At 41.5% G+C, this 23,179-nt stretch overlaps 1 protein-coding gene across 1 annotated transcript in view; it reads right to left on the reverse strand.

The window, feature by feature from the left end:
- Positions 1-1,111: 1,111 nt before the first annotated feature.
- The window catches only part of BRINP1 (BMP/retinoic acid inducible neural specific 1), a 285,238-nt gene continuing 263,170 nt past the window's right edge, over positions 1,112-23,179 (reverse strand). Inside the window, exon 8 of the mRNA XM_056537848.1 lies at positions 1,112-5,697. Within this exon, the coding sequence (XP_056393823.1) occupies positions 4,557-5,697 (1,141 nt within the window). The 3' untranslated portion in view covers positions 1,112-4,556. The remainder of the gene's footprint in view (positions 5,698-23,179) is intronic.

The raw sequence follows: 23,179 nt of genomic DNA on the forward strand, positions 1-23,179 counted from the left end.
TAGTATGACTTATTTCTGAACAGCAGCAGGACCCAACTGGGCAGCACCACAGAATTTTTTTTTTACGGGGATTAAACCCTAAATTGCAATCTGTCACACAATTGTGAGAATCAGATTTGTGGAGCAACAGAAAAAACTCAATTGGGCTGAAAAAAGAGGAGATTAGATGCTCCATACAGGTAAAACAGCTGTGAGATCTATGACGCAGGTGACTGCTATGCAGCACCTCTATGCCTGCTATATGGAGTAAGGAGAATGCGAGGTTTTGCTAGATTCATTCTCGGTCAGAACTGCAGCAACACTGTGCCCTGTGTCTTTCCCTAATGCTGATGTCACCGCTGCATATATGCTGTATAACGCCGTTGTATGCGATCAGCACACAGACGTGCAGTCACTTCCTTTCCCTATCTCGTGCATAGAAGAAATGACCAGAGGGAAGATGGCAGTCGATTATATAGGGCTGTTACATCACAGGGGTCAGTGAACACTGAAAGGCTGCATCTCACATGTGATTCAGGGTCAGCCCGCCTACCTTCATTCCCGCCACCGTTTCCCGCCCTCCCATAATCCCCTACCCCATGTACTCACATGTGGATCCGCCATCTTAGGTCTCCAATAGCCTGGAACACTGTAAAATGGAGTTTAATGAAGCAGTTTGCGCGATTGAATCGCGACGATATTCGTATTCGCTGCAAATCGAATTTTTCATGAAATTCATAAGGAATTCGGGTTCGTCAACATCGATTCGTTCATCTCTAGGCATTAGTACCAGGATGCAACAGCTGCTTATTGTTACTATCCTGGGTATGATGGTGAAAAGGACAATATCAAGAACAATAGTTTTGTGCATATTTTGTAAAAAAAAAAAAAAATCAAATATTGTTAAAAACCCTTTCTGGAAAGCCGTATGTAGCACATTTCTAATGACGGCTTTGATAATGTGGCTTTAATATAATCATACCAGATATTAAAATTAGTTTTTTTGATGTTGCTCCTTTCTTTGTGTCACTATGAGATCAATTGTTTTAATTCCTTCTTTACATCTATGGCTGTGTTATGTCTCCCTGTGATATAAAGAAACAACGCTCCAATGAACCAATCATTAACAAAAAACAGTATGTCAATTTACTAACTTTACTCTTTTCATTTTTTAATGTCCTTCACAATAACATTTGTTGCTTTGAGTTTTCATGAACATACTGTGAGAACTCATCTTTCATTGCATAATGTCATTATTTATCTTGTATACTGCAGAAGCCGAGTCATCAGACAACACGCTGGTCTAATACAGACCTCCCATTGATTTGCGTTGATCTTAAGTTCTCAGGAAACCTTCATTGTCATATTAATTGCCGTTGACCTGCAAACATGTACGATATTGTTTACAGCATCGCTGACATTTTTAACTCCCTCAAAAAATGTATTTTAAGCCAAAGAAATATGAATAAGACCGATTGTTGGCTTGAGTAAAAGTTTCCAAAAAGTATTAGTAAGAAAAAATTATGGAACCAATCTTCCCAATTTAGATATATATATATATATATATATATATATATATCTATATTTAGTTTTTTACCTGAACCTTTCAAGCTTTAGGCTGATCTGACATGGGAATATTAGAGTGCCACGACAGTCAATGGGTACATTAACCTGCCACACAGTACGTACTTACAGCAATAATAATGCATACTGTGGAAAAAGCTCTCCATGTAATGGTCAAACCATTCTTCTCTATCATTCCATTTCGTTGTACACATTTCCTGTTTCACTCGACATTATACTCTATCATTGTAGAGCATGTATGTGCTTGTGTATCCACCATCATATTCCAAATCACATCTTCCACCCACCACACCATTCAGTATCCCATGCAGTCAGGTCTTAGCTTGGCGTGTCAATATTTTATATAGTTAAGGAGGAACATGCTGGCATTTTCAGAATTAGTAGCTTGTCATCCTCCTTTTTGGTTTATAATTCTCATCATTATTATCATTTTATATTTTACATTTCACAAGTTTAATATACAGAAAAGAAAGATTCTCTCCCTTGTAGGGGGGTAAATGTTTGTTTCTATGGCAGTTTACTCCCTTTACTGCTGGTATTTTCAAGGCTCATGCAGGAGGTCACTAAATTTCTGAAGCATCTCTCCCCAGTCCTACTTGCTGCGTTCTTAACACAGCGGTGTGCTTCTCTCATGACTTCCCCCTCCTAGGGCAGTGATTGTCTGACTCTGGTATGGGTGAACCCACTTCATGAATACGTTTATGGGATTGGTAGACTTGTTCGAGGCTTTGTCAGTGGACCAAACTGATGGGTAACTGCCATGGGGATCGATTGGAGGACTGCTTGTTGGATTTCAAATGTCCTTAAGCTGAATTCATCTAGATAAAAAAAGGACAGCAAAGACACATAATGCATAACACTTATGTAGCGAAAAGGATTGTGCATTTTGTAAACGTCTATAATATTTTGGTACTGTGCCTCTCTCTCTCTTTTTTTTTTTTTTTTTTTAGAACATCAGTACACATATTTGGCACTGCCTGAAAATGAGCATGCTAACACAGAGTATGGCTACATACTTCCACCCACTTTAAAATGATCTCCACATTGGTTGCTTTAGATAACTTCACAGATGCTGGTGTATCTGGTTTACTATCATTTGTCAAAATCCATGTAATTGGCTTCAAAAAGGACTACATTATGATCATGAAATGCAAAAACATCCCAGAACAATCATGTTGGTCCCGAAACATTGAACATCATCTTCCCTAGTCATCAGAAACCATAATACCTTACTGGCTTTATTGGGTCTAATGTCAGGGGTCATTGACCTAGTTAGGCAGATAAGGTATCACTAGGGAGTGATATGGCTAAGCAGTACAGATAAACATTTAACCTCACACAGAATTAATGTTACAATAAGGAATATTTTATGAATTTGGACAGATTCAGACAATGCTGTGTGGACCATATGTGGGAAGGGTCTTCAATGAACTACTATACTATGGACTTTAAAACAAGTCTTGGGCTAGAAGTAAAATATAATCACTATAAAATAGATTTAGTCATCAAGTTGAGGACATGTTGATGTCTAAAATAAATAATCTTCACAAACTATACTTCTATAGATTATATTCTGCAATATGATTTATTAGGTTCTATTAAAATAGCCCTGTTCTGTACATTTACTGAACAAATCAGCCACAGCATGGCTGAACATAATAAAAATAATATTTAGGAACTGTCATTTCATTAATGAGATTCTGGCCGTGGGATATTAGTGCAGCTATTATAACATAAAATATTGTCCTGTGCTCAGTTTGTTACAATGTAAGTTATTATGAAGACATGTATACTAAGACTTTAGAAAATCATGTTTGGCAATGGAATCAATTAAGTAAATGTAAAGGCAATCTCATAATTGATGTAATGTTTATCACTTAAAAGGAGAAGTATCATGGGGAAAAATGTATCCACTATCCAAAGGATAGGGGATAAATTTTAGATAGCGGGGGATATGACTGCTGGCACTGCCTGCGATCTCCTGTATAGAGTCCCCGATCTCCCCGGGAGTGGCGCGTCATAATTCCTGAATGAAGCGGCAGCTGACACTTCCCTTCATAAATTTCAATAGGAGAACGAAGATAGCCGAAGGGGGCATGTTGACCGCAGTTTTGTTCGGGGGAGCATGACACACTTCTTCTTGGGAGAGCTGGGGCCCCGTAAAGGGGATTGCAAGGGGTCCCAGCGATCAGACCCCCCGCAATCTAAAACGTATCCTTTGGATAGGGGATATATTTTTTCCCATGACATATCTTCTTTAAAGTTTCCTGGTGGGGCTTTTTAAAGTAAGCACATGAATATGGCAGCCACTGAGTTCTATGGAACTTTCTATACTATTGTATACCTCAAACATCCTACATAGACATACAGAGATCTCTGTCATGTTCCTGAGGCCAAAAGTTGGAAATGGTAGCTCTTATTTACATCACTAGAAGCTGGAGTTGTATGAGGACTGGATCCTAAATGGGAGAAATAATCCTCAAAATAATGCTGTTGGGAGATCCAAGTATTGGCGCTAATATAATGTCTATATATATAATATCAGCTGAAAAATCTTTACACTTGTAAACCCGTATCTGAATGTTGAATATGCCTTATTCGATTTAATAAAAAATCAAGACTAAAAAGCTGCACTAATATCAAAATTGTAAAGGCTGAACCACCTAATGATATAACATATAACATAAGTAAGCCTAACTTTTATTATCTGTATTTCTATATAGATGTTTTATACTTGCGAAGGATGTAGCACTTAATGATAATGTAAAGGATTTATAATCTGAAGACCCTGGATGGATAAAGATGGATCACACCCCCCAAAAATGTAATAAAAGGAAGTATGTAAATATACTCCATTTTTATATTTTGCAGCATAATCATAGTCAGGTCATAAGGTAGATTCTAAGGTAATTAAAGTTCATCTAATTCCCTCAGAGTTTTCACCTCTGGACTTCCAAAAGAAATGATTCGACTCAGAGGAAGGCATGGGAGGGTTAACATAATTTGACTGTCATATGGTCAGGTTGCTTCAGAATCTCAGTGTTGTACAAGTCCAGTGCATGATTGACCCGTATGATTTCGCTATTGGTCAACTTCAAGCGATGCTTCAGCATACAAGAAAAGAGGTCCAGTTGGGGCTTTCCTGGTCCAGCTGGCGGGGCTAACCGGTTGATTCTTTCCCGGATGTCCAACATAAGCAACATTACAGAGGATGAAGAATAAAACTGCCCACCTTGGGAGTAAGACTGGTTAACTTGTTGAACTGCACTAACCAAAAGATCTGGGTTAAATCTTAAGCTGTAGCCATACAGCTGGACCTCAGATATCTTCACATAAAATTGCCTTTTTGTAGGATCTGACAAGTCCACCGGTCCTTGACCTGTTTCATTACGCAGGAGTGAAGGTAGACGTGTACGACTTCGAAGATAAATGTGTACAGTTTCAAAAAAGGTCTTCCAGCGGTTTCCCAAAAGAAGAGTCCAATTAAAACACTGACTGTTCTGAAGCCGTGTCTTCTCCCATCTTGGGTAGCCATGTTCTCCAAAAGGCATACTCCAACCTTCAGAATGGCTGCCACTAAATGGGTTGACATATACAAAGAAGCTTGGATCCAGAGTAGTGTTCCTGGCCTGACAGATACGCATAGACATTCCAATGACCATGTGAAGGAACTCAACTCTGTTTTTGTTGCTTTTTAGGGTGAGTGACATTCTTTTTCTCCAGCGTGGATCAAAATAGGTGTCTAATCGAATCTCATTACTAATGAATGTTGTGTGCACATGAAGACGGGAGTCCATCTTCTGCAGTAGGTAACGGAGCTCCTGATCTTGGAAGTCCAACTCTGTTTCCAGACTTATGAACTGCTCACTTCGCTCTGAATCTACATTCTGTGCCTCACACCGACCACGGTATAATTTGTACCCTTTATTACATGAGCCACATAGAGAGATGTTAGCCATACTGCACATTGCACAGCTTTGGTTGCCTCCTATTATGCATGGAATGGGTCGCTGGCAAAGCATACTGCCTCCATGGCAAACACAACTACGTTGACTTTCCAAGAATGTGCCCCAGAAGCCATTTTCATTGCAGTAAAGAAGAGACTGCACTCTAGCCAGCCACTGTTGAATTGATCTAAAACAGAAAAACAAATACACAATAGTCAGTGAACAGTGGGGACAATATATGTTTTATATCTACACACAATATAAATAATAAGGCAGAAAAAAGTTATGAATAAAATTGGTTCTCCCAATAGAGAAATATATGGTTTATTTATAGATAATGTCTAAATTTTATTTGAAAGCACTATATTATGCTAAAAGCTGAAGACATGAGCAGAAGTCATAGAGGTGAAACTTAGCTGCAGCATGCATGCCTTCTCCCTCCCCCACCCTCCATGCTCTGCATGATTGATAAATAATGCTTAGTTCTGGAAGCAGGGAAGGGTGCTGTAGCTTACCCTAGCCTCTATGACTCGGGCAGAAAAAAAACAAGATTTTTATAATGTTACAAGCAGCCATCAGCTAAGGGAAAAGTATATTTTGTTGTATCTCCCTACCAGCTCTTTGCTTATGTTTGCAGTTCTGAGCATGATAAAGAGCCAACAGATTCATTTTAAAACCTCTTAGTCAGGGGTCTGATGACTGGGACCACCGTTAATCATAAAACTGTGTTATCTGTCCCCTATTAACAATGAAGGGTAATCTGAGCTACATAGGTTAAATACCGAGTATGTACTGCCTGACAACCGGATTAGAAATACTGGTGGATGGTGATACATTGTATCCATAGTAACCAGACTGTCAGGCATGACTCATCTGTTCACTGTAAATCTATTTCGACATTGTTTTGCGAGTAAAGCAAGTTTGTAGTTAAGTCATGGCATTAGTCCTAAAGTCAAGTGGCTAAATTGTTGCTGATTTTAAGTAAAATGAATAAATGTCGAAGAACAAAAGTACAAGTGACAGAAACAATAGTCTTGTTAGTACAAACTAGAGATGAACAAAATTTAGAAAAATTTGATTTGGCCGATTCGCTGAATTTTCCCAAAATATTTGTTTCATTCCAAATTTATTTGAGGCGAATTGCTATTAAAAAAGGCAATTTTTGGCTTAATGAGAGCCTCAATAGGGGTGTAGAACACTTTGCCTTTTCCTAACATGCATAGGGAGTATGCTTTGTTGGTGCAATAATACTGTTATTCAGTATGACATGCAGATTATAGGCATCGCTATTAGAATCACTGCCGCAGAGCTTCTGGATATGGCAGCAGGGAGACCATATGGCATCACAATTAAAAAGAATAGATTTTTTTATGTAATTTTAATTTAATTTAATTAGAATTTATTTACATTTACATTCTGGTGAGCATCAAGCTGGCGGTCCGCCGTGAGACAAGCTACCACCTGTTCCAGCCCATGCCTCCACCCGGCAGAATGAGGAGAACATATAGTGGCTGAATGAAACAGCATGGAGGTGGCGGCAGCATGAGGAGACAATATAGTGGCTGAATGACACAGCCTGGAGTTTGCGGCAGCATGAGGAGAACATATAGTGGCTGAAAGACACAGTGTGGAGGTGGTGGCAGCATGAGGAGAACATATAGTGGCTGAATGACACAGTGTTGAGGTGGCAGCAGCATGAGAAGAACATATAGTGAATGAATGACACAGCGTGGAGGTGGTGACAGCATGAGGAGACCATATAGTGACTGAATGACACAGCGTAGAGGTGGCAGTAGCATGAGGAGAAAATATGGTAGCAGTATGAGACAGCTTGGAGCTGGCATCAGCATAAGGAGAAGATATGGTGGCAGAATGAGACAGCCTGGAGGTGGTATCAGCAGCATCAGGAGTCCTGATAGTGACCCGATGACAGAGTGGTGCAGTGGGTGGCCATACCAAAAACCTGTGATGAAGGTGGGTGAAAAAAGGAGAACTTGGCATCAGATGTGTGGCATCAGGAGGGTGGCAGTATCGGAATAGTAGCTGAGGCAGGTAGACAGAAGAAAATTGTGTCTTTTGTAAAAATGCTAGTGTGCACAAGTAAGCATTGAGTATATGCATTACGTAAAATTTAGCTTTTATTAATATACTTAGTATAAAATATATGGCCCCCAAATTTTTTATTTAAATCAAACCAAAGGAAAGGTGTGCAAAAAACATCATGTGCCACCTACACCATCAAGTACTGATGTCATGCAAAGACCTCTAAAAGGTGGAAGGGAACAACGTATTGTCCATTGTCACCGGTGGGGGTAAACACTTTCCCTGTGAGGCCCCAGTCTTGCATTATTAATTCCCTTCTTGGCAAATGTTACTAATAAGGGCAGCCCCACAGAGGAAGCTCTCCCTATTTCCACCTACAAACACTGTCATTTCCCAGAGTTTATATTAGGTGGAAATAGGGATTGTGAGGCCGCCTTTTTAAGACAGGTAACCCTTTCCTCGAAAAGGTGGAAGGGAACAACGTATTGTCCATTGTAGTAGGGCAGGGTAGGGCATTACAGGGGAAGTTTTTACCCCCCCACTGGTTACAATGGACCATACGTTGTTCCCTTCCACCTTTTAGAGGTCTTTGCATTGCATCAACACTTGGTGGTGTAGGTGGCACATGGTGTTTTTTGCACACCTTTCCTTTTGTTTGATTCCCCAAAAATTTTTGGCTAATGCAAATCCTCAATAGTTACTGTGGACCGATGGCGAGGAATGCCTGTAACTGGGAAGCAGCACCGTAAATATGTTTTGCACTATCCATATTTGTGAAGTGTTGGTGTGGCACCATGGTCAGGCTCTGATGCATCAGGCATTGGTGGGTGGAAATCCTGGCTGATCCATGGCTGATTCATCTTCACAAAGGTCAGTCTCTCCATATTTTTTGTGGACAGACGAGTTCTCCTTGGGTTTACTATGGCCCCCACTGCACTAAACACCTACTCTGATGGCACACTACTGGCCGGGCAGAACATCTTTTCCAGTGTAAACGCTTCTAGATGCTGCCACAAATCAAGTTTGGCTACCCAAATGTCCAGTAGATCCTCAAGGTGTATTGGCATGGGCATGTCAAGGTATGGCACCACCTGCTGGTTCAGGTCCTGCTCCAGGTCTACCTCCTGCTGATGAGTTGCTTCCCTATGCGGGTGAAGAAAGCTACTAATCAGTGACTGTAGACTCAGGCACTGCTCCTGCAACCCCACCCCTCCCCAGCAGCCATGGCAGTTGAAGGTGAGCACAGAAGGCCCCCCCGATTCAGACTTGCGAGAGGATGGACGATGGCGCAGATAGGCATTGGCCAACTGACTACATAGGATGTCTCTGTAGTAGGTCAGTTTGTCCTCCCTCTCAGTGGGTGTAAAAAATGCCCCCATTTTGTGCCGGTAATGAGGGTCCATTAAGGTGGAGAGCCAGAAGTCATCCCGCTGTCCCTACCGGTTACTGTGCAAGTAAATAAGCATGCATCATGCCATTTGTGCAAGTGACTCGGAGGGACTCCCTGCCTCCATCTCCACTGCATAATCCCACTTGTGTCTGGGTCCTCTGTCTCGCCTTCCTCATAACCCTCTAGCTGCTCCTGCTCCTCTTCTTCTGTCAGATGACTAGAAAAACAGCCCATCTCGCGAAACCTAAACTGTGCTCCACTGTGCCTCTACCCTCCTCCTCCGGTTCAGCCCCCACAGGGCTCTTGTGGCCATGAGATGTAGGTGCCACGTATACAGTGCCCTGACCAGTCAAGTGGCTTCCTCAAAAGGTCTGAGCAAACAGCAGGTGTCACGAATGAGCTGCCACTTGTTAACATTGAAGTTACACAGGGGAGTCCCCCTATCCGCTTGGAACATCAAGAAATCAGTGATGACTTTTCTCTGTTCGTATAGTCGGTCCAACATATGGAGGGTGAAATTCCAATGTGTGGAAACGTCAGACTATCAGACTATCAGACTATGTAGGGGGATACAGTTCTGACGCTGCAGCTCAAGGAGGGTGTACTTTGCTGTGTATGAGTGGTTGAAGTGCATGCAAAGTTTCCTTCCCATTGTTAGGATGTCTTGTAGATGGTGGGAACACTTAAGGAACCGCTTGACAACCAGATTGAACACATGTGCCATACAGGGCGCATGGCTCAGGCTTCCTTGTAGCAGCGCAAACAAGATGTTCTTCCCATTGTCAGGCGCCATGGTTCCCATTTCCAGTTTTCGTGGAGTAAGCCATGATTCGATTTCCTCATAAATTACTTTTAGTAGTTCCTCACCTGTGTGACTCAGTTCGCCAAGGCAAACCATGTGAAGAACAGCGTGACAACGCTGTGTCCTGCACACATGGTATGCTGGAGGGGCACTGACACTTGTCCGTGCAGTGAAGGCTGAGGACACGGTGGAGGATAAGGAGGCGGAGTCGCATAATATCACAGGACCAATGGCCTGAGAGCGTGCAGCCAGAAGCGACATAAGCCACATTCACCCAGTGGGCTGTAAAGGACATGTATTGTCTCTGACTGTAGTTACAGCTCCACACGCCAGCGCTGCCGTGCACTTTGGTAGATACGGACAGGCTTAAGGACTGGCCCACATTCTCTTCCACAAAATTGTGCAGGGCTGGTACTGCTTTCTTCGCAAAGAAATTACGGCTTGGCACTCTTCACCTCGGCTCGGCACAAGCCATCAGTTGTCTGAAAGGTGCAGAGTCCACCACTTGAAAAAGGAGGGACTGCAGCACCAGCAACTTGGACAGGAGCACATTCAGCTTCTGCACTGTTGGATGAGTGGGCGCATACTGTTGTCTCTTGGACATGGCTTCGCCGATGGATTGCTGGCGGAATGACTGACTTGAAGTAGGAGGAACAGGAGCATCTGGAGCAACAGAGGATGGGTATGACACACCGCTCCCTGTTTCCCTGGCTGAAACAGGGAGCGGCGTGCCACTAGGTGATGCAGCAGGCTGGACCACCACATTGGAGCCACGGTTCTCCCAGGCTGCTTTAGGGTGATGCTGCATATGTTGACGCAGGGCTGTGGTGCCAACATTGGGACCCTGGCCACATTTCACCTATTGCCAACACATCTTGCATATGGCCAGGTTAACCTCCTCCGGATGCTAGATGAAAAACTGCCACATCGCCGAGTAGCTGATTTTCCCACCAGCAGTCCGCACTAATTGACTGCTACTGCCGCCGACTCCAGGAACCCCTGTTTCACTACCTCCCGGGAAGGTAGGAACCCGCGAAGCAGGTGGTCTACCCCAGGCACGTTTGGCTCCAGGCTTTCCACTTCTGCCACCATGCCGACTGCCAACCATGCTACCTCCTTGCTGGCTCAGCTGCTGCCTCACGGGCAACCTGTAACCTTCTTCTCCTGATGATGATGAAGCCCCTTCTGCACCCAGCTCCCATGTGCGATCGGCTTCTTCATCATCATCGAGTTTTGTCTGCTCCTCACTGATGTCCTCCTCAGGTTCCTCAACAGTGTCTGCTTCAGGAGCCTGAATGCTTGCAACACCACCTCCCACAGGCGTATTTTTTGTCACTTTGTATACCCTAAAAACATTTATAAAAAGCAATCAAAAAGTCCCATCAAAACAAAAATTGTACTGATAAAAACTTCAGACCACGGCTTAAAAAATTAGCCCAGATACCGCCCAGTATGAGGAAAAAAAAAAAAAAGTGATAGGGGTCAGAAGATGACAATTTTAAACAATTTTAGTAGTAAAATAAAATAAAACCTGTATAACTTGGGCATCCTTGTAACCATATGGACCTACAGAATAAACATATGGTGTAATTTTTACCGAAAAGTGAACTGTGTAGAATCGGAAGCCCTCAAAACAAAATTGCGTTTATTTATTTATTTTTTCAATTTTGCCCCACATATATATTTTTCTGGTTTTGACGTAAATTTGGTGGTGAAATGATTGATGTCATTACAAAGTACAATAGGTGGCGCAAAAAACAAGCCCTCATATGGGTCTGTAGGTGCCAAACTGAAAGCATTCTGATTTTTAAAAGGTAAGGTCGAAAATATGAAAGTGCAAAAATGAAAAAACCTGTGGTCCTAAAGGTTTTAAATATAATGTTAATTAAAGTGCATGGTAAATTGTGTAGATGTTAAAAAAAATGGCAAATAGCTGAATCTCAGATTGTTGGTCACAAAAAAAAGCAATAAAAAAAATGCGATAAAAAAATCCCATCAAACAAAAAATGGTACCGATAAAAAGGCCAAAAATGAGTCCTCATGCAGCCCCATATACAGAAAAAATTAAAGTGCATAGACATTAAATAGTTTTTTTCAATTTCATCTATATTTTTGGCTTTGCCGAACATTTAGTGGTAAATGAGTAATGTCATTACAAAGTACAATTGGTCCCGCAAACAACAAGACATCATATGGCTCTGTAGATGGAAAATTGAAAGAGATATGATTTGAAAACAAGAGGAGGAAAAAAATGAGAACACAAAATTGCTGCATTATTAAGGGGTTAAATACTATGTACACCTTTGCAACCTTTTTATAAAAAAAAATAAACATTGAAGTAAGTAGTGACTGAAAAGGTATTAATAACATACAAGCTATTGTTGGCGCACTAGACAGAAAAGAACTGGATATTTGTTGAATCAAAACTAATAATCCTCTGCTTCTGATCATGTACAACTAACAATTCTGTTACATTTCTGTGCTGGAAACAAGTGCTAGATTACCGGCCTTTCTCTATCATCAGATACAGAGTCAGGGTACGTTCACACTGGAGCAAATCCGAAGTGTATTTGACGTCATAGAGGCACTGCTGGCACACACAGAGTTAAGGCAAAGCGAGCTCCCTAACAATGCTGCTACCGTAGCTCTGGGTGTCTGCTTGTGACTGCGGATTTCCCGCCTTAAAGTAGTAGTCCAGTCCTGAAAAACTAAATTTCAGATCGCAGGGGGTCCGACTGCTGGGGCCCCCCGAGATCTCCTGTACAGGACCCGGGCAACCCTTGGGAAGGAGGCATGTTGATCACCGTACGAAGCGGTGGCTGACACACCCCCTCAATACAGCGCTATGGCAGAGCCGGAGATTGCCGAAAGCAGCGCTCTGGCTCTGCCATAGAGTTGCATTGAGGGGGCGTGTCAGCCTCCGCTTTGTGTGGTGGTCAACACGCCCCCTTCCCTTGGGCTGCCAGGGGCCCATACAGGGGATCGCGGGGGGGCCCCATCGGTCGGACCCCCCGCGATCTGAAACTTATCCCCTATCCTTAACCCCTATCAACTGGCATAAGAAAGTGAAACAGATTTGTAAATTACTTCTATTTAAAAATCTTAATCCTTCCAGTACTTACGAGCTGCTGTATGCTACAGAGGAAGTTCTTTTTTAATTTCTTTTCTGTCTGATCACAGTGCTCTCTGCTGACACCTCTGTCCATGTCAGGAACTGTCCAGAGCTGGATAGGTTTGCTATGGGAATTTGTTCCTGCTCAGGAAAGTTCCTGACATGAACCTAGGTGTCAGCAGAAAGCACTGTGGTCAGACAGAAAAGAAATTCAAAAAGAAAATAACTTTCTTTGGAGCATACAGCAGCTCATAAGTACTGGAAGGATTAAGATTTTTACATAGAAGTAATTTACAAATCTGTATAACTTTCTGGCACCAGTTGATAACAAAAAAAAATCACCAGAGTACTAACTATGTGTGTGTGACGGCAGCGCATCCGTGGCGTCAAATACGCTGTGTATGCGCTCCCGTGTGAACGAACCCTGAAGGTAAATTCACATGCTAGTAACTAGCAGAGGGTTTTCTGCTGAGGGAAATCCACAGTGAGTCAGACTTCTATTAATTGATATGGTTCTGCTGACAGTCAGCAATGGTGTCAGATTTGCAAACTGCCACGAGACCTGTTCAAACGAATGGTAGCGTAACTTGCAGCTGATTTCCTGCAGTGGGAAACCCACAGAAAATTATCAGGGTATGAGTGCACCCTAAAAGAATTTCACTTTATACCAGGTGATATTTAATGCTGGATACTAGAGGTCCATTGTCCAGGGTGGCTCCTTGCGGAGGAGCAATGTTAGCTGCTATTAATACAATACCCCTTTCTCTGGTTCCGACTGGACTTACTATTAAAGTCAGGGTTATTTCTAGTGGGTCTGATAGTATGACAAAGCTGAGAGGTAAAGGGACTTCTCTAATCTTCTAGAGCAGTATATTCTAACCAGGGTGCCATTAGCTGTTGCAAAACCACAACCAAGAACGCACTGGGAGTTTTGGTTTTGCATTAAGTGAAGGCAGCCTGGTTGGGAAACACTGCTCTAGAGCAACAACCTAAGACCCCCACAATCATTAAAGGGGTACTTCGATGGAAACACATTTTTTCAAATAAACTGGTGCCAAAAAGTTAAACAGATTTGTAATTTACTTTTAAAAAAATCTTAATCCTTCCAGTACTTATCAGCTGCTGTATACCAGAGAAGGCTGAGGTATTCTTTTCTATCTGGCCACAGTGCTCTCTGCTGACACCTCTGTCTGTCAGAAATTGTCCAGAGCAGGAGAGGTTTGCAATAGGGTTTTCTCCTACTCTGGACAGTTCCTGACATGGACAGAAAAGTTAGCAGAGAGCACTGTGGTCAGGCAGAAAACAACAACTCAACTTCCTCTGTAGTATGCAGCAGCTGATAACTACTGGAAGGATTAAGATCCTTTAATAGAAGTCATTTACAAATCTGTTGAACTTTCTGGAGCCAGTAAATATGAAAAAAAATTGTTTCCCTTTAAGCTGTAGATGAGTCAGGGCGTAAATGTACACCCCTTGCCATCTAGAACATAGCACACCCGAAAATGTACATCCTGGAGCATTAAGTGACTATGAATTGAGCGCTCACTTCATAGGAGGTGAGGCTACTAACAGTGACCGGGACCTCTACATTAATGACGAGCAGCAGCGATCCCACTGCTGCCGTCATTAACCCTTTAGATGTTGTGATCAACGAAGATCATAGGGTCTAAAATGAAATTAATAGTTGCCGGTAGCTCAGTGGAGCTCATCGGACCCCTGCGATGTGATCAGAGGCAGAGGGTCCCCTTGTCTTCCTTTGGCCGCAGGATCGATGCTGCAGTGATGCAGTCTGGGTGAGCCAGGCTGTATCAGTGGAGCACCGATCTCCCTTTTTAATGCTATACATTGAACAGTGAATACAATTTAATAATTAGCAGGTGAAGCTGATACTTTAATTCCAATGTGTATGTATGGCTACCATTCGAAAATGTGTTAACCTCCAAAAAAATTTAAACCATAAGCCATAAACCATTTTAATCCCATATCCGAGCCATTTGTACTTTATTGTGGATGCTTCGTGTTGCATGTATTGTTTCATTTGTTGGGCAGCTGTTGTGATCTGCGAAGATTTAGATCATTCCAATGTTTTATAATACAGTCCATAGCTTTTATGAAAATATTAATATAGTTTGGATACAGCTATCTTCCACGTAATGTATCAGTGTTACCACTCTAAGCAGTTCCTGTCAAAATCAAGTAATAGTTGGACATTGCTAAACATTTTCCCATTGCTCCTATTTTTCCAAACTTCCACCAACATTTCGTTGAATTATTTCATTTCTCCCTCTTGGTTTAATTGGTATTTAAAACTAGTGAACTGAGACATGTTTTATTTGTTCAATTCTATTTATGCATTTTATTATGATTATTATGCTTATTAGGTTCTATGTATTTTTTAGATATTGCTTTGATTAATTTTTAACGTCTTTCCTATCTGATCCATTATGGTTATTATAAGTTTCCATTTTGAAAATTGACAATAAATGGTTGACACAGTGAAGCTGTAAATAATATCAGTCATGCTTCTTTATTGATTTAATGTGACTGCTGTAGTTTCTTTTGCCGTTGAAAATACATTGCCATAGTAAATGGAATTTCATTGATAATAAAAGTCTGATATATAGGTATTGATTAAATAAAAGCCATGGGAGGGCAGTCAGGTTTCCAGTATTTTATAAATTCCTATTTATTTTTAAATTCCAGTAGTGTCAATTTTCATGTTCAAATTAAGGCTTTGCCGCTCTAGTATTATGCATGAATTCCAACATATTCAAATAAACATCATTATTTTTTAATGGTTACCAACTACATAGAGTACTTTAACTTCAGGTATCTAAAAGGGTTTTTTGTTTGTAAGTTTAAAAGGGCACTGTCAGAATTAACTAATTTTATATGTTGTGTGCATCTTGGCAAAACCTTAACCTTTCCAATATACTCCCTAAAAATTGTATCTCCTTTTTATAGAATTTGCTTAGAAAAAAGACCACTATGGGTTTCCATATCATCCAGAACATTATTCTGTCTGGCTGCAGCAGCATCTTTGTCCCAGCTAAAACACAAGCTGGGACAAAGTGTTTACTCCTGTCCTATCAAACTGCAGCATAAAAACAGAGAGGAGGGGGTTACAGAGCAGCCTGCAGTGATTGGATGAAGAGACCCAGCACAGCAGAGCAGGCTCAGGGAGGAAGTGAATGCATGGTGAGTGAGGGTGGGCTCAGTGCTTGCCTCAGACCTGCCACTTTCTGAGCAGTGGATATCAGAATGAATGAGCAGCAGAACAGGAACTTGTGAGCAAAATATAGAAGGTAGATACATTAAAAAAGACATGTAAAGCATCTGCATGACCTAGTGAGTAACATATATGTAGGCATTATTTTTTCTGACAGGTACACTTTAAAGTTTTCACATTTATTAGACCCCTACATGGGCATATAACATATTTAACCATTGTTAGTCCAATTTCACATGCACCAAATATTTAAGAATTTAGTCTTTGTTGTTCCATGACCTACTTTAATATCCCGGACTCTCAAGCTCTCTAACAACAATGGTTTTAGTACATTACTGAATACATGGAGCCTTTTCTGTGTCCACATAAAATAAGAAAATGAATCATATTTCTTTATTTGTAGAACTGAATAGAACTCAATTAGGATATTCTCATGCCGTAGATTTCATACTATTTAGGATATTAGGTAGCATACTCTTTTTAAATATCTGGATTCTGGTTATTTAAGCGAATGCTGCCTTCTGTATTCTGTCCTATTCTGGTTTTATAGAAAATATCTCATTTTCACTGTTTACTTTAATTAGTTTAGATAATGAAGCTGTCACAGTTATTCACAGATTCACAAGGCCTGTTTTAGACCATATGAAGGGAAATTCTCTTACAACAGTCTAACTTTTTACATCCACTGAATTTAAAGGGAAATTGTAGAAACATGGGGGAATTTATTAAAGTCTGTGCCGATGTCATTCAGTTTATGCAGATAATGTATTATTTCCTTTAATTTTAAGGGAACATTTCATTCATTTCAGCCAGGGGTACCACAGTTAAACCTAAAATAAATTGTGACAGAGCATATCCCTGATAGGTCCCATTCTATATGGTAAATACAATATCAGATGTAAATTCTGGAAAAAGTTACCTTACTGATGGAATATCAAAACAAAATCTGTTATAGGGGTTTTAGCATAACCAAAAAAGCCAAATTACGAAAGTAAGTCCAGCTCACCCCGCCCTGGACAGGTGGAGCACGGATCCAGGTGCTGGACGGCACCAGCGTAGAAGTAGAAAAACGAAATGGAACAACAATGGAAAGGAAGACATGGATAATTAAAGGTGGAGCAATCACACCAGACCTGGTATATTAACCCCTTCCATACTCATGATTATCTACCACAGAATACACACATAATAGAATACCAATGTTTATTAAATCTAATCAGTCTAGAACAAAACTTAAAAGATTTTTTGGACAAAAGCACTAAAGAGTCACATAAGGATAGGTTGAAGAAAAATATATGCGAACTATAGGAGAAAAACTCAGTGTAGAGGGGATATCTGAACACCTCCTGGTCCAAATATTTTTTAAAATAATTGTATCAAAAGTATACATAATAATATACCAAAAAATATTAATAATTAACGGACATAGGAATGGCTCGGATATCAGCACTACACATATGTATTGTATTGTATGGATCCGACTCTTTGTTTTTCTACAAAAAAGACAAATGTATCAAGTATTTCCTCCTATGTATCCCCTTTGACATCCAGTTACATAAAAAGGCAGCTGAAGCCTTAGATCCCACTGTCTGTATAATATTTATTTATTAATTGGCAAATTTTTCCTCTTGCTTGTTGTCTCTTGAAAGGGCTATAAAACAAAACAAAAAAAAAAAAGCCTCACCAACCGGGGCTCCTACAGCTACTAGTATGATGTCATCCGGTTCCCCATTCCTCACTCTCCCTATTTCCGCAGTGACAGCCTATTACTGACTGAGGCTCGGCACTGCTGTGACAAGCGAATGTCTGAGCGGGCTGTCCGCATTAAATCATACAAGGGGGGGGGAGAGGGAGGGGGCAGGGTAAGCGTGTATGTCTTTTTTATAGAGCTTCCATTAAAATATTAAAAAATTACATTTAATTTTATATGCTCAGATTAATACATTTTACTTGGTATAAGGATTACAGATAACATGTAATCCTTGAGTTTACAATAAGGATAACAACTTTCTATAACTGTTCTCTAAAGAAATTGGACTAAAATTTTGTTGTTTCAAATGGGATTTCCCCTTGTTTTGTAATAACAGTCAATACAAGTTCCAATACCCCATTGATTAATATGTTTTAATTCCCCACATGTTCTTCTTATATATGTGTAAGAATCTGTGTGTCATAAAAAGAAAATGTATTTATATTCCATTATAACCAGTTCTTTTTATTTGGGGCATTGAATGCTTCCAGATGACAGGTAGAAATATTCGGGAGATTTAATCATTACGGGAATGTATCAGTCAGCGGTGCATTTCCTTGGTATAGATGAGGAGCATGAAGTGTAGCAAAGTTTACAAACTCATCAACTTGTTTGGGTGGGTCAAAGGTCTTTTTTTTATTATCCTTCATAAGTATGTACTTTGCAGTACTTTACCCTTAGCATTTTATTATATTCATTCTATGTGCCAATAGAGCCCTGGCTCTTTCCCCAGCTCATAATGTACAGCTTTAGCATTGATTATGTTTTCTTCAGGATGCAATACCACCATTTTTTTTTAATGTACAGACTGGATTTAGAAAAGTGGAGCTGAAGACACCATTGGATAGCTGCTGGGGTATAAAAGCAATCTGGACCTTTCCTGGAGTTATTGGTAGTTGCCAAACCTAATAATCGCCTTTTCATTTCTCAGCCAAGTTTCAAGGAGGCGGGGCCAGGCTGTTCAAGTGCCACAATCTGGCACACCTCCTCACTCGTCTAACCTTCCCATCCTCTCCTTGACTGACATGCAGGCCTCAGCTTACAATCAAGATGGAGCATGGAGGTGAGAGCAAGCGAAGCGAAGGGTCCTCCATTTAAAACATTAAGTTGGGAACGCAGCCTGTTATACTCTATTTAATAATCTCTGTAATTCTGTATTTCTAATCTGCTCACTTATTAAGGTGTATTTTTGTTTGTTGCTTCATTTTAGCAGACTGCTTTTACGTTACTCACTCACAGTGGAATATACTGCAAAAAGCCTCTACATATGCTCTTTGTGAATTCAATATTGTTATACAAGAAATATTGTGAATATGTGATGAATTCTTTATATTAAATGACAATGGGTTAGTAAGCCATACGGCTTACTAACCCATTGTCATTTAATATAAAGAATTCATCACATATTCACAATATTTCTTAATTTCCTTTCCCATAATCATCCAGTCCTTCCCATACTCCTATATAGAAGGAGGATAGGACCTTGATATATCACCCGCTCTTTTCACATTGTATTAATTCTATAATAACATGATTATAATCAATATCGCTGTTTCTGCTTGTATCTCCATGTATCATACAAATGTTCTGAACAGAAAATGTATTTTAGTTCTTTACTATTAGTTTTCTTATTATAGGAACAATTACAAACGCCAAAACAAAGGTACTCACGTCTTAGTAAATTATTGCTTTACCTTTTTCAGATAGTATGTAGGAGTTTAACCCCTTAAGGACCGGGGTTTTTTCCGTTTTTGCATTTTCGTTTTTTGCTCCTTGCCTTTAAAAAATCATAACTCTTTCAATTTTGCACCTAAAAATCCATATGATGGCTTATTTTTTGCACCACCAATTCTACTTTGTAATGACGTCAGTCATTGTGCCCAAAAATCTACGGTGAAACGGGAAAAAAAATCATTGTGAGACAAAATTGAAAAAAAAAACGCCATTTTGTAACTTTTGGGGGCTTCCGTTTCTACGTAGTACATTTTTCGGTAAAAATGACCCCTTATCTTTATTCTGTAGGTCCATACAATTAAAATGATACCCTACTTATACAGGTTTGAATTTGTCGCACTTCTGGAAAAAATCATAACTTCATGCAGAAAAATTTATACGTTTAAAATTGTCATCTTCTGACCCCTATAACTTTTTTATTTTTCCGTGTATGGGGCGGTATGAGGGCTCATTTTTTGCGCCGTGATCTGAAGTTTTTAACGGTACCATTTTTGCATTGATAGGACTTATTGATCGCTTTTTATTCATTTTTTCATGATATAAAAAGTGACCAAAAATGCACTATTTTGGACTTTGGAATTTTTTTGCGCGCACGCCATTGACCGTGCGGTTTAATTAACGATATATTTTTATAATTCGGACATTTCCGCACGCGGCGATACCATTTATGTTTATTTTTATTTTTATTTACACTGTGTTTTTTCTTTTATGGGAAAAGGGGGGTGATTCAAACTTTTAATAGGGAAGGGGTTAAATGATGTTTATTCACTTTTTTTTTGCACTTTTTTTTTGCAGTGTTATAGGTCCCATAGGGACCTATAACACTGCACACACTGATCTTTTACATTGATCACTGGTTTCTCATAAGAAACCAGTGATCGATGATTCTGCCGCATGATTGCTCATGCCTGGATCTCAGGCACTGAGCAGTCATTCGGCGATCGGACAGCGAGGAGGCAGGTAGGGGCCCTCCCGCTGTCCTGTCAGCTGTTCGGGATGCCGCGATTTCACCGCGGCTATCCCGAACAGCCCACTGAGCTAGCCGGCATGCTTTCGGTTTCACTTTAGACGCGGCGTTCAACTTTGAACGCCGCGTCTAAAGGGTTAATAGCGCGCGGCACAGCGATCAATGCCGCGCGCTATTAGCCACGGGTCCCGGCCGTTGTTAGAGGCCGGGCCCGACCCGCTATGACGCGGGGCCACGCCGTGGCCCCGCGTTATAGATCGGGAGTGGACACATGACGTTCCAGTACGTCATGTGTCCTTAAGGGGTTAATAAAGTCTCTATTAAACTAAAAGCAGATCCGAGGTAACATTTCAGGAAAAGCTGCCATACTCGTGCAGCACTATTTTGGGGCATTGTTTAACTTTTGTATTGCATTTATTTTTTTTTTGCTGTAGAGGCCTCATCTCTAATTTGCAATGGCCCTTAACTCCTTAAGGACTCGGCCCATTTGGGCTGAAAAATTTTATCTTTACGTTTTCGCTTTTTCCTCCTCGCCTTCTAAAAATAATAACTCTTTTATATTTTCATCCACAGACTAGAATGAGGGCTTGTTTTTTGTGCGACCAGTTTTCCTTTGTAATGACATCATTCATTCATTTTACCATAAAATGTATATCGCAACCAAAAAAATACTATTTGTGTGAGGAAATTAATAAGAAAACCTCTATTTTGCAAATTTTGGAAGGTTTCGTTTTCATGCTGTACACTTTACGGTAAAATAGACCTGTTTTCTTTATTCTGTGGGTCAATGCAATTAAAATGATAACCATGATTACATACTTTTCTATTATTAAATCACTTTAAAAAATCGTAGACTTTTTAACCAAATTAGTCTGTTTAAAATCACTTTATTTTGCGGACCTATAACTTTTTAATTGTTTCGTATAAGCGGATGAGGGCTCATTTTTTGCACCGTGATCTGTAATTTATTTTATACAACACTTGCATATATATAGCTTTTAATAATTTTGTTTAATCAATTTTATTTGGAATAAAATGTTATAAAAAAAAAAGCAGCAATTTTGGCCTTTTTTTTCTTTCACCGTACGGGATAATTACCGTATATACTCGAGTATAAGCCGAGTTTTTCAGCACGATTTTTCGTGCTGAAAAAAACACCCCCCTCGGCTTATACTCGAGTGAACTCCCCCACCCGCAGTGGTCTTCAACCTGCGGACTTCCAGAGGTTTCAAAACTACAACTCCCAGCAAGCCAGGGCAGCCATCGGCTGTCCGGGCTTGCTGGGAGTTGTAGTTTTGAAACCTCCGGAGGTCCGCAGGTTGAAGACCACTGCGGCCTTCAACATCATCCAGCCCCCTCTCACCCCCTTTAGTTCTGAGTACTCACCTCCGCTCGGCGCTGGTCCGGTCCTGCAGGGCTGTCCGGTGAGGAGGTGGTCCGGTGGGATAGTGGTTCCGGGCTGCTATCTTCACCGGGGAGGCCTCTTCTAAGCGCTTCGGGCCCGGCCTCAGAATAGTCACGTTGCCTTGACAACGACGCAGATGCGTCGTTGTCAAGGCAACGGCTCTATTCCGGGCCGGAAGCGCGGAGAAGAGGCGCCCCCGGTGAAGATAGCAGCCCGGACCACCTCCTCACCGGACCACCTCCTTACCGGACAGCCCTGCAGGACCGGACCAGCGCCGAGCGGAGGTGAGTACTCAGAACTAAAGGGGGTGAGAGGGGGCTGGATGATGTTGAAGGCCGCAGTGGTCTTCAACCTGCGGACCTCCGGAGGTTTCAAAACTACAACTCCCAGCAAGCCCGGACAGCCGATGGCTGCCCGGGCTTGCTGGGAGTTGTAGTTTTGAAACCTCTGGAGGTCCGCATGTTGAAGGCCGCAGTGGTCTTCAACCTGCGGACCTCCGGAGGTTTCAAAACTACAACTCCCAGCAAGCCCGGACAGCCGATGGCTGCCCGGGCTTGCTGGGAGTTGTAGTTTTGAAACCTCTGGAGGTCCGCAGGTTGAAGACCACTGAGGGCGAATGATGAGAAGAGGATGATGAAGGGGGGGGGGGTGTGGGGATGATGAAGGGGGGTGGGGATGATGAAGGGGGGTGGGGATGATGAAGGGGGGGGGTGTGGGATGATTACAAGGGGATGATGAAGGGGGGATGTGTGGGATGATAAGGGGATGTGTGGGATGATGACAAGGGGATGATGAAGGGGGGATGTGTGGGATGATAAGGGGATGTGTGGGATGATGACAAGGGGATGATGAAGAGGGGATGTGTGGGATGATGACAAGGGGATGATGAAGGGGGGATGTGTGGGATGATAAGGGGATGTGTGGAATGATGACAAGGGGATGATGAAGGGGGGATGTGTGGGATGATGACAAGGGGATGATGAAGGGGGGATGTGTGGGATGATAAGGGGATGATGAAGGGGGGATGTGCGGGATGATAAGGGGATGATGAAGGGGGGATGTGTGGGATGATGACAAGGGGATGATGAAGGGGGGATGTGTGGGATGATAAGGGGATGATGAAGGGGGGATGTGTGGGATGATAAGGGGATGATGAAGGGGGGATGTGTGGGATGATGACAAGGGGATGATGATGAGGATGTTAATGACGGGTCTGGATGATGACAGGGGGGGATGA

Source organism: Hyla sarda, chromosome 9, assembly GCF_029499605.1.
Source record: "Hyla sarda isolate aHylSar1 chromosome 9, aHylSar1.hap1, whole genome shotgun sequence".
Lineage (NCBI taxonomy): Eukaryota > Metazoa > Chordata > Amphibia > Anura > Hylidae > Hyla > Hyla sarda.